The 16,878-nt window shown below is 38.8% G+C and overlaps 1 protein-coding gene across 2 annotated transcripts; it reads left to right on the forward strand.

Moving 5' to 3' along the window:
* The first annotated feature begins 6,803 nt into the window (after positions 1-6,803).
* LOC115972455 lies at positions 6,804-14,895 on the forward strand. Of its 2 annotated transcripts, XR_004087480.1 has the most exons (6): positions 6,804-7,177; positions 7,263-7,393; positions 7,755-7,880; positions 7,987-8,114; positions 12,089-12,174; positions 14,351-14,436. XR_004087480.1 is itself a non-coding variant. In XM_031092747.1 (5 exons), exons 1-5 carry the CDS (start codon positions 6,961-6,963, stop codon positions 14,661-14,663), a joined length of 915 nt encoding a protein of 304 aa, XP_030948607.1. In that variant the 5' UTR covers positions 6,804-6,960; the 3' UTR covers positions 14,664-14,895. The 2 variants fall into 2 exon arrangements, 1 of the variants encoding a protein (XP_030948607.1); XM_031092747.1 differs by lacking the exon at positions 12,089-12,174 and having other exon boundaries at positions 14,351-14,895.
* Positions 14,896-16,878: the final 1,983 nt, after the last annotated feature.

Genomic DNA, 16,878 nt, shown 5'->3' on the forward strand with positions numbered 1-16,878 from the left:
AAAATACGAAGGAGAGCACCTCGGTACTGGTTATCCGAAGATAAAAAGCTATATAGACGGTCCTTCTTTGGGCCATACTTGCTCTGCGTGTCTCCCGAGGCAGCAGAATTAATCCTGGAAGAATTGCATGAGGGTATTTGTGGAAGCCACACAGGAGGAAGATCCCTGTCATCCCGAGCACTAACGCAAGGTTATTGGTGGCCGAATATGCAGAAAGAAGCGCAGGAGTACGTTAAGAAGTGCGATCAGTGTCAAAGATATGCTCCGAATATCCACCAACCTGGAGGAGTTCTTAACCCTCTCTCAAGTCCTTGGCCCTTTGCACAATGGGGGCTAGACATCGTCGGCCCTTTTCCTAAAGTTATAGGAAACAAGAAGTACCTGCTGGTCGGCACAGACTACTTCACCAAATGGGTTGAGGCTGAACCCTTGGCGAACATCCGGGACATAGATGTGAAGAAGTTTGTCTGGAAGAACATTGTTACGCGATTTGGAATCCCAAGAGCTCTTGTTTCGGACAACGGGCTCCAGTTCGATAGCAATGCCTTTAGGAATTACTGTTCAGAACTGGGAATAAGAAACAGATATTCCACTCCAGCTTATCCGCAAGGCAATGGGCAGGCTGAAGCTGTTAACAAAGTCATTGTCCATGGGCTTAAGAAGAGACTAGACGACGCGAAAGGAAGATGGGTGGAGGAACTCCCACATGTGCTTTGGACGTATCGGACAACGCCCAGGCGTTCGACGGGAGAAACTCCTTTCTCCATGACCTATGGAGCCGAGGCCGTTATTCCGCTGGAAACTGGATTCCCGACATTAAAGACCAGTGCATTCTCTTCGAGTAATAATGATGCGATGTTGGAAAAAAGTTTAGACCTGATTGAAGAACGGAGGGAAAGCGCGATGGTTCGGCTAGCTTACTACCAGCACAAACTCAAGCAGTGCTACGATAGCAATGTGAGGATGAGGCCATTAGCCATAGGCGACCTGGTGCTAAGAAAGGTCCTGGGGGCCACTAAGAATCCAAGCTGGGGAAAACTGGGACCCAATTGGGAGGGACCGTATCGAATTACTTCTGTAGCTGGAATAGGGGCTTATTATCTAGAGGATCTAGACGAAAAACCTGTACTCCATCCTTGGAATGTAAATAATCTCAGAAGGTATTATTATTAGTAAAGAAGTTTTAATTCAAATATTCTCTTTTAACTTACGTCAAATATGCATTCTATGATTTCCGCATCCTGTCATATCATACTGAATTGTTAAACAGAAACTGAGTTATACCAGGTCCTCGGATCGCAGACTTAGTGGAAATTAACATCCTATCATACTGAATTGTTAAACAGAAACTGAGTTATGCCAGGTCCTCGGATCGCAGACTTAGTGGAAATTAACATCCTATCATACTGAATTGTTAAACAGAAACTGAGTTATGCCGGGTCCTCGGATCGCAAAACTTAGTGGAAATTAACATCCTATCATACTGAATTGTTAAACAGAAACTGAGTTATGCCGGGTCCTCGGATCGCAAAACTTAGTGGAAATTAACATCCTATCATACTGAATTGTTAAACAGAAACTGAGTTATGCCGGGTCCTCGGATCGCAAAACTTAGTGGAAATTAACATCCTATCATACTGAATTGTTAAACAGAAACTGAGTTATGCCAGGTCCTTGGATCGCAAACTTAGTGGAAATTAACATCCTATCATTCATATTGAATTGTTAAACAGAAACTGAGTTATGCCAGGTCCTTGGATCGCAAACTTAGTGGAAATTAACATCCTATCATTCATACTTAATCGTTAAACAGAAACCGAGTTATGCCAGGTCCCAGGACCGCAAACTTAGTGGAAATTAACATCCTGTCATTTATACTGAATTGCTAAACAGAAACTATGTTATGTCAAATTCTTAGACCACTAATTCGGTAGAAACCTACCTGTTAAGTTGTGCATTGAATTATTAAACGGCAGAAAAAGTGGTGATGAGTTTTTCTAAATCATAATCCTAGTAAAAGTAATGCCTTATGAACATTCGTTAAGGAGTCAGAAAGAGAGAGCTTCAAATGCAAGATTGGCGTACAATGAAAGAGGCGTCTGAAATAAATCCATCCAAAATTACGACGACAAAGTAAGTAAGTGTAAAGATAACTTAGAACCATTAGAATGATAAGAAAGTAAGTAAGAAAGTCCTCTATTAAGTGTCTAAACTAAAATTACAAAGCAGTTTCTATCTTTTTACTTTTTGATGATGCCCCCAGCCGATTGAACTGTAGAGTCCAATTCTTGTTGAAAACCCTGTGAGACCGTATAGGTCTTCGAAGCAGTGATGGATTTGCTTGGGGAAGCTCCTGGAGAGGAGGTGTGAGGTAAAACCTCCTCGCCGGGGTTAATGGCTGGGGCTGGAATATCAGCTTGGTGTGGTTGAGGAGCGGAGGGGCGTATCGCTTCGGGGTAGTATACGTTCTCTGGCTTACGTAGTTCAGATGAGGCTTCAACCCCAGCGCGGTTAAGAGCCTCGCTCCAGGTTCTCGCACAGAAAGTACGGCAAACCTCTGGAACTTCGGCTCTTAACGCTTTCTCAGTTTCAGCTATCCCGATTTCGTAGCCCCTCTGCTCGGCTTCATCCTTTGCCTTCTCAGACTCTATTTTTGCTTTCTCGGCTTGTTCTTTAAGCTTTTCAGCTCTCTCCCTTAACCTCTGAGTTTCTTCTAGATGCTTCTTAAAAACAAGAACTTGCTCCTGAGTCTTCTTCAGCTCGGCATTCGCCTCGCGCAGAAGCTTGGCCTGTTCCTCGGCCTGCTTCTGGTAGCCTTCTGATGACGATTCAGCATTCTTGCGAGCTTCTTCCTCGACCAGTAGCTTTTTCCTTGCGACGGTTAGATCCTGTTCAGATTTGGACAAGGTCTGAACAGCCATTACCCTTCTTTTCCTTTCACCATCTAGCTGGTTAGAATAAGCATTAAGCATCTCATCTAGCTTGAAGGTATTTTGGATGATCTGTAAAAAATAAAAAGGGGGGGGGGGTGAGTTAGTGTTATAGTTAATGAAAAGTACGCATTAGTGAGTAGCAGTCACAGAATAAAGCAGTATAAAAGATAGCTTCCCACCATGCCCAAATATCGTTTATTGTCAAGGATGAGTTGATTCTTCCTCACATTCTTTAACTCGGCCATATCCTTTGGGAGCAACAAGGCCTCCTCTATGGCCGAGGCCACATGACACCCTATGCCGCCGTTATAATCCCTTACAGAGGCGTCGTTTCGCAAGGGTTCCCCACCGAGTATAGGAACTGGCAGCCATGCTTGTGAATCGGGATGTGGGGAATCGGATTTCTCTTGGCCCCGCGTAGAAGATTGTCTGGTTTTCTGCTGTTTCGCCGCTCGTTGGACATCTTCCTCTCGAGTGGGGCGGGATCTGCTCGCATCTGCCACCCCCTTACTTTTTTGCTCTCTGCGCTTCTCTGGCTCGGCAATGCTTGGCGGTGCTGTTTGCGAGGATGATTAAGGAGGGTGGCGGGGGACTGGAGGAGGAGACCTGGCTGGAAGAGATGAAACCTGGGATGGTACTGTTTGGGCAGGTGCAGACTTTCCCTGTTGACCTCCTATCAGCTCCATTAGGCTTTTTTGGGGTATCCTTTTCACCCCCATCTCGTCAGAACTTTCCTCGGGGTTTGAGGGCTGATCGAAAATCTCAAAATCGTCCGTGGATTCCGATACTGTTACAACGGTTTGCTTGCTTTTTTCCCTTTTCCTTCTCCTATTGGTGCCCTTTTTCTTGAGGGAAGGTGAGGGTAAAGAAAACCCCGCTGAGACGCTGGCCACGGAAAGAGGTTCTGTGAGAGGTGTGTGTTCGGGAAGTGGAATACCCTCGGGGACAATGAATCCTTCGTAGGCAACACTGATACGGCGAAGCCGAGGATCGCGTGCCCTAATCACGCACTTCGGCGCCTGAAAGCCAAAAGAAAGGGGGGTATATCCGAGAATTAAATGTGCTGCTCGTAGTTGACCATCAGCCTCGTTCACGTATATTTCAGCTCTCAATAATCTGTCTAGGCTCGCTTTATTGACCAATCTGAGATTGGGCTTTGTGTAGCGTCTATCTGCAAGACCGTTGATTTTAAAGTTAAAAGTTGCGAGACGCGAAAATAGTAAAGGTGATTAAAATGTGATTATGAGCTAAGTAGCATAGGTCTATAACTTCGCACCCACCTGGCGTTCCCTCCACAGTCGGGCAAGATAGACCATCATGCCATTCCCCAGAAAAAATGAGGAAATCTTCTTTTAGGTGCTTATTTGAAGTAGGAAGGCACTGAATTAACCTTACTTCAGGATATCTCGACTTGAGATAGTAGTCCTGGTCAGCTAAGCGGTGAAGGCTGTACACCCAATTCACGTCGTGATGGGATAGATCTAGACCCATTCTCTGATTCAGAGCGTCTATACTTCCCAGAATCCTAAGCATATTGGGGGCACATTGGGTGGGGGATAGCCTAAAGAAATTAAGGTAACCCCTGGTGATACTACCCATGGGGATGGTCATCCCTCCTTCAATAAAGGCGATCATGGGGATAACCACTTCCCCAGTTTGCCTGGCGTCAACCCACTCCCCTTGGGCCGCATACCTCATCCCTACCGTTGGTGGGATACTGTACTTCATGCGGAAGTTTCTAATACCCTCCTCGGAGTCGACGAGACACCGAAAGGGATTCCTCTGCTTCCCCATTTTTTCTTTTTCTTTTTTTTCTAAAGAAACTTAGTAGAGAAAAAACTTTTTGATTTTGAATAAAAATGGTAAAAGCTTCGAGAGGACTTACAGGTTCAAAGGAAGGACCTCGGACAACGTACGATTATTTGTAGTCGCCAGGAGAACAGTGAAGACAGGAAGAAGGCAGGTTCAGTGTATAGGCCTTGGAACCGCGTAACCATTAAGGGTAAGGTACAGGTTTAATCTGGGAACGCCTTTATAGTCATGTGAAGATTGTGAGCGGCGAAATTCCCGCTCACAGAACAAGAGAAGCCCCCTACCGTTCGATTTGGATCTAACCGTCGAACGTGGGAGACAAGGGAGTTGTCAGAATTTAATGCTGCCAAAATCGGGGCGCTGAAGCGTCAGGGGCATGCCCCGAAACGCGCACAGGTGCAGGCTCATGACGTCAAAACCCACCTTTTCTCTTGAGGAGTCGAAAAGTAGGATTTTGAGGGGCTATTGTGGGGATCATTCGGTCGATAGGCCCATAGGATTCAGAATTGGTTGAGGATTGTTGGGCCAGTGGCCCATCTGAGGTCGTGCACCCGTCCGAGGACGCCATCCTCCTCGGCAGTATGCGTCCGAGGACGATCGCGTCCGAAGACGATCAGGACGTGGTATCACCACGATCAGACCTCAGAAGTAGGTCATCTCAAGGGGTAGAGTAGCCGACTAAAGATGAAAGAGATAAGGCCAACAAATATCTAAAACTATAGTTGCCTCCGCATTAATGACCTCTCAACCAACTCTCTGGCCGCATTAATGTGGAGGTGATACCTGAGCAGCAGGAAAGCAGCCTTACAGCTGCCTATAGGAAGTTCCAGGAGGCGCCAGATGGGACAGAAAGAAATCCCCTGGGCACAATCTACACGTGTTCGGTGAAGATGGATCGCGCAGGGGAGTATATAAACTAAAAGAGGAACATGGAGAAGGGGATCGAGAAAAAAAGGAGAACACACATAAAACTGAAGAGAAAAAAGGAAGAAGAGAAGGAGAGAGAGTAACACTAGGGATTTAAGAAAGGACGTTGATTATACCAACAAAAGAGAAGGAAAACGTGGTATGGGCTTGAAAGAAAATTTTGGAGGTAGATACCACCGTTAATCTAGCTCTTTACACCCACGCTCTACAAATCATATTGTCTGGGCCTTTTACGTACGAACCCAATACTGTTTAGGTTCGTCACCAAATCGTGTCCTTACATTAATAATTTGAATCCATTAAAATTTGGGATTACTACATTTTCTAATCATAAAATATCTAGAGGTGTGATGAGTGTTATGCATTTGTGGATGAAATATTTTTTTCATCACACCCCTAGGTATTTTATGATTAGGAAATGTACTAATCCCAAATTATAATGAATTCAAATTATTAATTTTTACTCAAAAAATAGAAGAGCATTTGAGCACGCGCTCACACATGTGCTCAAAGGCTAGTAGAAAGTAAAGATTACAACTTAGTGATATTGTCATTGGGGAATGGGGACTTAAGTTGGGTACAAAATAAGGAGTCTACAACTTCTTTCTTTTAAATTCCTCTAATTTGGAATAATAAAAAGAATAGGTTTTTTTTAGAAACAAAAAAAAAAAACAAAAGGAAAAAACGAAGAAGAAGAGAGGTTTAAGAGTAAAAATTTATTTTATAATACATTCTTACGAGACATCAATCTTATAACATGCTTCATATTGTGAGAGAAAGATCATAATAAAAGACTGTTTGATGAGATACATTTTCAATAGTAAAGATAAAATATCCTTTGCAAATCCCTCCTCCCCTTCCATTAGAAAACAACAAAACAAGGTTCATTTAAGCCTCTCTATTGAATTCTATTTTTTTTTTTGGGTTTTGTTTTATTTATTTATTATTTTTGAGAAGATTTTAATAAGAGTTAAAGAGTTACAAAAAAAAAAAAAAATTAAAAAATTAAAAGGGCGAAAAAGGTGAAAGAATGAAGAACAGTGTCTTAAATTAACTAAAAAATGCACTTTTAAATACTGTATAATAAGCCATCACGGGTATAATAAAACAGACAAAAATCCCATTAAAAAAAAAAAAAAAAAGAGACAAAAATCCCTCTGGACTCACTCTGGTCTCAGAAGCACCGCTCACCGGATAAATGGTCCGGAGGTCGGCACTTTAACTCAACTCCCAAAAAAAAGTCATTATATATTCGTTGAATTTGCTTTAGCGGAGAAGTAAAGTGTTGATGGATTCGCAGGAGGCGGAGGTGGAGGTGGAGGTCGGTAGGACGAAAAGGAGGGGAGTAGCCTCTGCGGTGCTGCGATGCACTCTGGGCCTTGTCTTTCCTTTCATCCTTATTTTCTTTGCCCTTTGGTTTTACGTTGCTTTATCTTCATCTTCATCTTCAACTGATAGTGATAGTACAATTTCCCTGCCCTCCCAGTGCAAGATTGTATCCAGCAGTGAGTATTTTTTATTATTATTATCTATTTTTTTTTGGGTTATATGATTTGGAAATTTATTCTAAGCAATATGAATATATTGAAGGTGTGGATCTTAGGTCGTCTCAGGTGTGTGAACTTGGACTGTTAAATTATAAAGCCAAGAATGTGTTTTACCCATTTCATACCAATAAGTTTCGCTGCCGCTATGATTACTATTGGGCTTCAGTTTTTAAGGTATCTATCTATCTATCTATCTGTCTATGTTGTTTTTATTAATTATCAGTACTAACTCATCTCACTGAGATGTTCCATTGTCCTATTCCTATACTGGTGTTTATTTTTTGTTTTGAAAGAAAAACCACTTCCTTTGAAAACCAAGTGCTGCTTTAGTTTAGTGTTTGAGCTATCAATTATACATACATACATACCCTTTACTTTGTTCTATCAAGTGGAGGACATCTTGTTTGAGGTAGAGCTCATCGGTGGCACGTATAATATATATGTACATGCATTTGAATATATGTATGAATTTGTATATTTATGTATTTAGGTAGCTACGTTGCTCAGTATCAAAATTTCTTTGTAACAATTTTAGGTGGAGTACAAAGATCATTCTTCAGGACAGACGCAGCTTGCGTTTGCTGAAGCTCCAAATGAAGCCCTTCCTCTTAATTGCAGGCCTAACTTTGGTGCTGCATGGTTGACCAAAGATAAATTTAAGGTAGGGGGTTGCAAAGCTTTGTGTATCTATGTTTAAGCCATCTTTATTTTTTCATTTTTTCCTCTTGGATTAGTTGATAATTATACACTTGTGAACTTGCTTTTAGGTGAATGGAACGTATGACTGCTGGTACCAATCTGGCATTTCCAAAGTGAGCTTATATCACGATGGTTTTTTCAGTTGCCAAGCAAAAGATCCATCTACCATTGAGATGATTAGACGATATTCCATCCTGTAAGTAGATTCCCTAAAATTCCCCCAATAATTGTTTGTTCTATGTATGGCTTGATTTGGATGGAGGGTTTCTTTCATTCACATTGCTGGTTTTTTATCCAAGTGGTTTTGCCATTTTGATTGGACTGCTTGGAAAATTGAACCTAGTGGCTTCTTCCTCCTTAATCTATCTCCATCCTTCATCATTTTTTTTTGTTGTTGCCTTTTTCTCTCTTTCTTCTTTGGTATTTCCCCGTTTTCCTTCTTTTTGTGTTCTATTACTGTGTTTCTGGCTGTACTGATCTTTCTTCTATAATTTTCATGATATCAAAGATTATACATACTCCAAACTTGGTGAGGCTTTATTTTCCACTCTTCTTGGTTCAATCTTTATTTTCTAGACCATTTTTATTTTCTCCTTTACCTGCTTTTATTAGTTTCTTGTGGTTGAAAATTGCTTCCCACTGCTTTACTACTGTTAAGGTTCTTAAGGGCGGGTATTTAACTCTTTGGTTAATTATGTTCCCTCAGATTTCTGTTTTCACGCCAACATTTCCTGCATAATTAATTGGCTGAATAGGTTACCTTCTCCATTTCTTTTGGCTGTTTTTTTCTGATTGCCTGCTCTACTTAAGTTTTTGTTTTATATAAAGTTCTCCAAACTCTAGTAAAAAGCAATTGTGAACTCTGGGGCTGCAATTTAGACTTGCGGTAGAGCGTATGTCAGTTATTTGACAGAGAATGTCAAATTATGGCTCTTGCTATGTGATGATCAGGAATGATCTTAGATTAGATCATCAGGTTATGAAATTGGTTGGGTAAGAGAGTCTGAGGTCAATGATAAAGACTGGCTGTACTTTCTGGGCTTGGAGGGCATATGCCCTCATGCTGCTCATAGAAGGGATGTTGTACTGACAAATGATATTAGAGTGGAAGCATTTACTATGCAGACCAGGCTGATGTTCCATCTAGCAGATCTGCATCCATGTGTCGTACTCTAGTTGAATGGAACTTATTGATGTAGTGAAGTAAAGATAGTCTACCTTAGCAAGGTCAAGTGCAAGGATTGAGATCCTCTCCATTTGGATTGAAAAAGACTAGGCCCAGTTAAAAAGATCGGATCTTGCTGCATCATTTGTGTATAGTTTGACGGAATAAATTTAGCCACCTCAATGGCGTGGTTGAATATTTTAGAAAACAGACATTTTATGCTGGCAACAGCAGTCAAATCAACATAGGGGAAGAGGGATAGAGAGACTTTAAATTTCCATTTATGAGGATTGATATGGTGTGTGGCTTGAAATTCAATAAAATCATTGATTATATTATAGTCTTGTGGAGCAGCATTGCTGCTGTTACCTTTTGGGACTGACTGTTAGGCATAATTTCTGATACAACATTTTGCTTAGTTTTTTTTTCTTTGTTTTTTGTTTTTTTTTTTTAAATTTTTTTTAGGCACAACATTTTTTTTAATTCTTAAAAAAAGAAAAAGAGGAACAATCTTGTGTGTTAGATATCATTTTTTACTTGGTAAAGGTCCACTCCCTTTGGTGTCCTCCCAACATTTCTAGAACCAAAAATATCGTCTTCGGCGGCACACACTAGCCCTTGGCAATTTGTGGGTCCGGTGCATCTCCTTGTCTTTGTAGTTACCGTCTTTGTCCACATCCGTAAATGATACATTCCTCTTCCTTGGCATGGCCTTTGAGTCTTTGACAGCATTGATCAACAAATTGCATTTTCTGTGGTCTTTCTCTGTGAATTTTATATCTTGGATAAAACAACAGTTTTTTTTGGGTAATATCTAACCTTATGATTGATGTGGCTAATTTAAGTCTTATCTATTTACAAACATATCTCATGGCAAATAGGGAGGATGACGTAGGAAAAAGAGTAATATAGCCAAATTAGGTCTGGCAGTTCTGGACTGCTTGGAATTTAAGCTTTGGTTTTGGTGGGAAAAAGGCTAGAAAATAGTAAGGAAGATAGGGCTTCTAATGGTAAAAAGAAAGAGAAGGACTTGGGGATGAAATGAAGGGAAAATTTTGAGAGTTGGGTTGCTGTTCCAGGATTGTAAACAGTAAGCCATTAACTGTGTTTGGTTCTTTATGGGGTATTTGGGGTTGTTTGACGGTGAGTGATTTAGGGTTTTGAAGTTTTGGGTTTTAGGGTTTGAAAGGTGACAAACCAATGTGTGTTTGTAAGGTTTTAAGTTGTTGGGAATTTAAGAAACAAAAAAGGAAAACAATAAAATTCTAGGCATCGCACTTAGGATTTCCTTGGCATCACACCTCAGAGAAAGTTGTATCACGCAAACCTCAAACAAAGTTTCATAACTTATAAAAATTTAGAAAACTTGTTCTTCTTCGCTATAGAATAGAAAGCATTACATCCATATAAAGAGATGGTTAATACCCAACCCTAATAAGATTTGGACTACTTGGGCTTTGATAAATAAGCTCAAGCTTTAGAACGAAACTCACAAATAAAACCCAATAAAATAGTCAAACCCCAAAATAAGACTCCATGGACCCATGTCAAGTAAGTAAAAATATTATATAATTGCTCTTGACAATTAAAATAAATTCAAAATTATATTGACTTCTCATTGCTTACGTAATTCTCCCCTAGTTGGAGAAAACTAATCATCGAGTTTTGAAGTAAAAAAGAATCTTGGTTTCTTGAAGTGCATCCTTGACATTATATAAAAAGATTGAATTTAAATTTCTTTCTTTTCTTTGTTTGAGGTAGCAATGATGATAATAATGATATACCCACCATTTCAACTAAATTATTAATCTTTTCAGGTATGACAAAATCAATATCTTGAAAAATTGGTGTAAGCAATAAACCTTGCTACCTCAGATGCTTTAATATGCAACATGAGCTTGGGAATAACACGCTTGGGCCTTTATATACTTTGTCTTTGCATTAAGTTTTTTTTTTTGGATAGGTAATAAGAATATTATTAAAATAAACTACAAACAAAAGCAAGCCAATACAAGGTGTTCATAATGGTGAACACAAGGAAAAGCAACAAACACACAAACAACAACAAAGAACAAGAAAAAACTTAAAGAGCAATACTAAGCGAAGAAATAAACTCAAATATAGTGGAGCAATCCAAAAAGCCCCAACACCTAGACCAATCAAATAAGGTCTTCTGGCATAGAGCTTGTAATTGAACCAAGGATTTCTCGGTATCCTCAAAAGAGCGCCGATTTCTTTCCGTCCAAACAATCCACATCAAATAGCCAGGAACCATATTCCAAATGTCTGAATTAAATTTTCCCAACCCAAAACTCCAATAATACACCAGGCTTTTCACAGAGCCTGGCATGACCCATTGAGTCCCAAAGATCTGAAGCATATAAACCCACAGAGAGTGAGCTACCAGACAGTGGAGGAGAAGATTATCCACAGTTTTCTCGTTCTGATGGCACATACAACACCTATTCACCAAAATGCGCCCCCTAAGTATAAGATTATCCAATGTAAGGATCTGCCCATGAACCGCTGTCCACACAAAAAAGGCCACCCTTCTAGGGATCTTAGCTTTCCAAACACCTTTCCACGGAAAATTGGAGGCAGCTGCACCCCTAATGATATTGTAATAGGACCGGGTTTCAAACTTGCCATTCCCTTTGAGACACCAGTGAGAAGTGTCACTCCCACCAAGCTGCATTAAGCTTTTTATATTTTGTTTGTTCAATTTTAACCTCATCAGCAGTTTCCATCTCTTTAAGGTCTTACTTCTTTACAAGATCTTTTGTTTGAACTTTGACTTTATTGAGAATGGTATTTGAGTGATTTCTGCCCTTCTAATCCTTGAACAAATGGCACCTTTTGAATACATTGATTATTTAACATATTTGCTTTGATTGTGACTTCAAGCTTCCCTTGTTTATCTACATGTTTCTTCAACTTGACATGTCCTATATTACTCACTAGATAACTCGTACCTATGGAAAAATCATTGTAGTTTTCATGTGTAGGATGTAAGGGCTTTGATAAATCTTTCAAAGAGAAATCAGTGCAATCCTTGGAGGTTAGCTGGAATTCAAGGCATTTCTTTAGGCTGGTTAGTTGCTGGTTTGGTAGCTTTTATTTCTACATTAAAAATTTAGGGGGTGTTTGATATATGCACTTAAAAACATGTTTTTTGTTATTTGAAAACATGTGTGGAAATACGTGTGGGTGAAAAAGTGTGTGGAAATACGTGTAATGTTGTTTAAAAACTGAAAATATGTGTTTGAGTGGGTGTATCAAACGGGACCTAGGTTCTTATTTCTCCTTGATTTTCTTGCTGTTCAATGTTAAAAAAGGGTATTCTACCTGTCTAGTGTGTCGTCTTGGAAATTTAGAGCCTATTTGGTCATTGTTTTCTAGGTGTTTTGTGAAACTTGTTTTCTAGGTGTTTTGTGAAATTCTTCTCAAAAACAGTATCTAAGTGTTTCTTAACCCCAAAAATCTGTTTGGCACTCAATTTCTATTTCTCTTAAACAAAATAAATAAAAATTGCACTTTACAATTACCCAACCACCCACCACTGCAGTTTTTGTCCATGGGTCTTATTTTGGATTTATTATGTTATTAGAATTTCATTTATGGGATTTTACTAGTTAATTTGGGTTAGTAGTCAAAGCCTGTGGAGTCCAAATTTTATCAGGGTTTGATTTAGTTTTCTATAAATATTTATTCATTCCTTCTCTAACGTCTGATGCAAGGAAATGTAATGCTTAAAGAAAACTAGGTGCAATGCCTAGATCTATGTTCTTCTGCTTTTCCTCCTTCTACTTTACTATTTAATTTCCAAAAATTCCTCCATCCTCCAAACAATACAATCTGACCTTAAAATCCAATGGATGGAAACCCTAGGCTAGCACAACCTACCTTTATTATTCTCCAAATCCACAAATTAGATCTACAACTCCCAATTTATTGTTCACAACCAAGAACCAGATCTGATTTTCTTCCTTACCTCAAAACTCTAAAACATATCCATCTATTACTTCGTAATTAAGCTTTGATCCAATTTTTCATTCCAGCCTTTTCCACCATAAAATCCTAACTCAAGCAAACCCCAATTCCCCTCAAATACATGCTGCCCATGCAAAATTCCTGCTATCATAAGTTTGTTACCAATCACCTTTAGCTTTCATGATTCAGTCTTGTCAAGCCTAAAATCCATGTTTTCAGCCATTGGACTGGCTACCACATATTTTTAACCTTTGTCATTGGAGTCTCTTTGTACTACATCAAGATATAATATATGTATCTTGGGTCCACATCCAGAATATTTTTGTGAGATCATCTATGTGACACTTTATTCATTGGTGTTGTATAATATTCACATCTTAGGGCCATCTTCCTGTTTCTTTAAAATTTTCATAAAGATATTGCTTTTTCTTCAGCTCTAACAAGGGAGAGGTTTGTTCAATCTTCTTCTTCCCTCCCATGTCCATTCAGAGCCTGGAAAAAGCTACAAATTGATTGCTATGTATTTAGCTTTATTAGTAAAAGACTTAAAATTTTAAGTTTCTCCAGGAACTTCATCCAGTGACTGTCGCATAAAGCTTTGAGCATCGCTATTTTGGTTGGAGATAATCTTAACTAGTTCCACACTTTTTTTTTTCTTAGTGATGATTTTGTTGTCTATACCTTCCAGATTGCAATGTAGCTATGTTTCCTCAATTAGATAATCATCTTAATTGGTAATATTTTTTTCAAGTTTCAACACCAAATTAACCAATCCTTTTTCCCAATTAAATTGGGATTGGCATAATTCTGCCCTATAGGACTTTGTAGGGTGCACTTTTATTGAGTTCTTATATGGTTCATATGTTTATGCCATCAAAGATGGGCTTTCCACAATTCACTCTGCCAGCCACATTCTAGGGTGCTGACTTTGTAGTGTTTCTATGGTTCATATGTTTACAGGGTTTAGATCGGAGCCTTTCACCATTTACTGGTGCATATTGCTATAAAATTCACACCCCTGCCGTCTTTGCACCAGAATTCAACGTTTTTGATATTTGTATTTTAATATTCTATTTAAAAAGAATAAGAATGGGAAAAAAAAAAAAAATCTGATTAAAGATTCTCTGATATTATCCATCTTCTTTATAAATGTTCAGTAGCATATCATGTAATTAAAATGTCTGTATTTAGTAGCATGAGTGCATGTTTTTGTGTGCGGCTTTTGAGTGATTCTTTCTTAATTATTTAATAATCATTTGTGGTTCTTATAATGTCAGGTCCATAAAAATATTACAGTCCTCGTTTTCCAGCAGGGGAGGAGCCAAGTATTGGAGGTGGGAAATGATTGCTGGAGTTGTTGCTGGTTTTTCAACTTCCTTGATCACCATCAGCTTCATTAGGCTAATACATCAAATGAAATTGTGGTTGCCCCACATCTGGTCACCAAGGGTGCTCCCTCAGGCTATGAATTCAGTCCACTTGAGGCGTGCTGGTTTTCTTGTGATATACTTCTCTTTTGTCATTTGGTTGGCCATGCAGTATGGGAAAAGGCTTGGGATCCTAGAGATTTTCACAGCACTGAATTCTTAGGCAGCACCTTTTTTCTGTGTCCCTCCGAAGACCTCATTTCTGCAATATTGGAATTGCAGCATGTAACATCCCATGTGTACTGATGTACACAATTGAGTGTAACACAATGTATGGCATCACATGTAGAACATAATGTATGTAGCACAGTGACAACTTCATGTATAGGATTCTTATAGAATAAGAGAGTTGTGATCTGATAAGAAAAGGTCGATATGTTGTTTGATACTCCTTTCGTCCTATTTAGTTTTAAATGAGGGTAATCTTTGAAACAGGTAACTTTTATTTAAAAGATAGTGAATGATGCCCTCTAAAAAAATTGGTCATTTAAAGAACAAATGTAATATCTTGGGATTTACTCTCCGATTGTTTCGCTGTAAAATATATTGCACTGAAAATATCTTTAATAAAACATTTTCATTTTACCTTGGTTGTTTAAATGAAAATGCTAAGGAAATCACTTTCAAGAGTTTGTTTCTTAGTAAAAATGTAAAAACATTTTACCATCTCTAAGCCTACTGGGTCAGTGCAAGTCGAACCAAATCAGAGTAAAATTTGGTCTATTTGGTGCTTTTGAAGCATCAAACCCAAGCCTTCTGTCAGGCTACCATCAACCAACCATTGACAAACAAAACCCATACCCGAAATCCATCAAATAACCCACCCACGTTGTCGGTCAAGCTACCATCACCCCTCCACCATGGACAAACCCAAATCATACCCAAAATACATCAACCCAAGCCATCTAATCACTAGATCTGCCACAATCCAATCCACCAAAAGCGGCTCCGCCACAATCCAACCTCCAAAAACCCAACTCAAGAAAATCCAAGCAGGTGGAGATCTCTTCGATGAACTGTTCTAATCTCTTTAATCTCGGTTTTGAAAATGTTTTCCGAAAGATATTTTATGGCTGAACAAATGGAGTGTTAAAAACATATAAGAAGAATATTGCATCAATATGTTGCATAAGATATTGTTTTTTTTTTTTTGGGTGACAAAGAGGCAGGGTATGGTTTGATTGAAGTGTGTGTTCTTTTAATTCAATATTAATGGACTCGAAAAGATTAATAATGGTTCTACACTTTGAAAATGCTCAAATCACTTTGAAAACAATATTGAAAATGCTCACTCTTTTGATCATAGCTTTTCATCCACAAATGGCAAACATGTGTGCGCACCTTCAATTCTAGAATTGTGTATTTTCATATTTAGGGGTCCAAAATATCAATCTTTGGGTTAGGCCACCCCTCGTACCTTAGAAACGTCCAAAAGCCTCTAAAAGACCTTGGAAACCCTAGTTTACAAAAACACACACACACACACACTCATATTATGTCTCCAATTCAAACCCTAGCTAGAAAAAGTGCCTCCATCTTTTCTAAACCCTAGTTCATCTTTTCTAAACTCACCACAACACCTTTGCACATTTTTCTAAGTTTAAAAAATCTCTTTCTAGCATTGATTCTAAAGTTGAAACTTGTTTTCTAATTGGTTTTACAAAATTAAAGTTGTTCTTGAGTTGTGATTATCTAAGAATTGTTGTGCTCTAATCTCAATATTGTAGGCATTGAAGGGTCGGTTAAATAATCTCAAACTTGTGATCCTAAGTGAGTGTTCTTTCCATGAACTCCTATTTTGCTTAATATGATTTACTTGAGTTCTTAATGTAGTTTCTTTAATTGTTATCATTGTTTTATTTGATGTTTTTCATTCATTTTCATATAACTCGAGCTTCACTTGAAACTCAATTCCAAAAAAGTGCTACATAACTAAATAAGTTTGGTCAGGTTCTAATTAGCTATTTTTTCCTAAATTATGCTATTTTGCAAAATTTTCCATTTGTATTGCCAAGACTCCATTCGTAGGGGTTAGCGTTGAAATTCGGTGTCAACAGCTTGACAAGACTTAGGATGATTTTTGCCCTTCACTGGCTGAGAATAATTTTTTCCCTTCACTTTTGTCTTTCATTTGGCCGATGATACCTCCGTCTTTAGAGACTTAGGATAATTGTTGCCCTTCAGCAAGAATTTTAATCCTTCATTTGGATGATGATACCTTCGTCTCTAGAGACTGAGGATAATATGTGCCCTTTAATAGGACTTTGGTCCTTCATTTGGACTATGATTTTGTTTGTTAGGGACTTAACCATGTTTGGAATTTCGATAAAAATATTCTGAAATTGAGAGGCCATTTTCATTGATTGAAAAAAAAAAAA

Source organism: Quercus lobata, chromosome 12, assembly GCF_001633185.2.
Source record: "Quercus lobata isolate SW786 chromosome 12, ValleyOak3.0 Primary Assembly, whole genome shotgun sequence".
Lineage (NCBI taxonomy): Eukaryota > Viridiplantae > Streptophyta > Magnoliopsida > Fagales > Fagaceae > Quercus > Quercus lobata.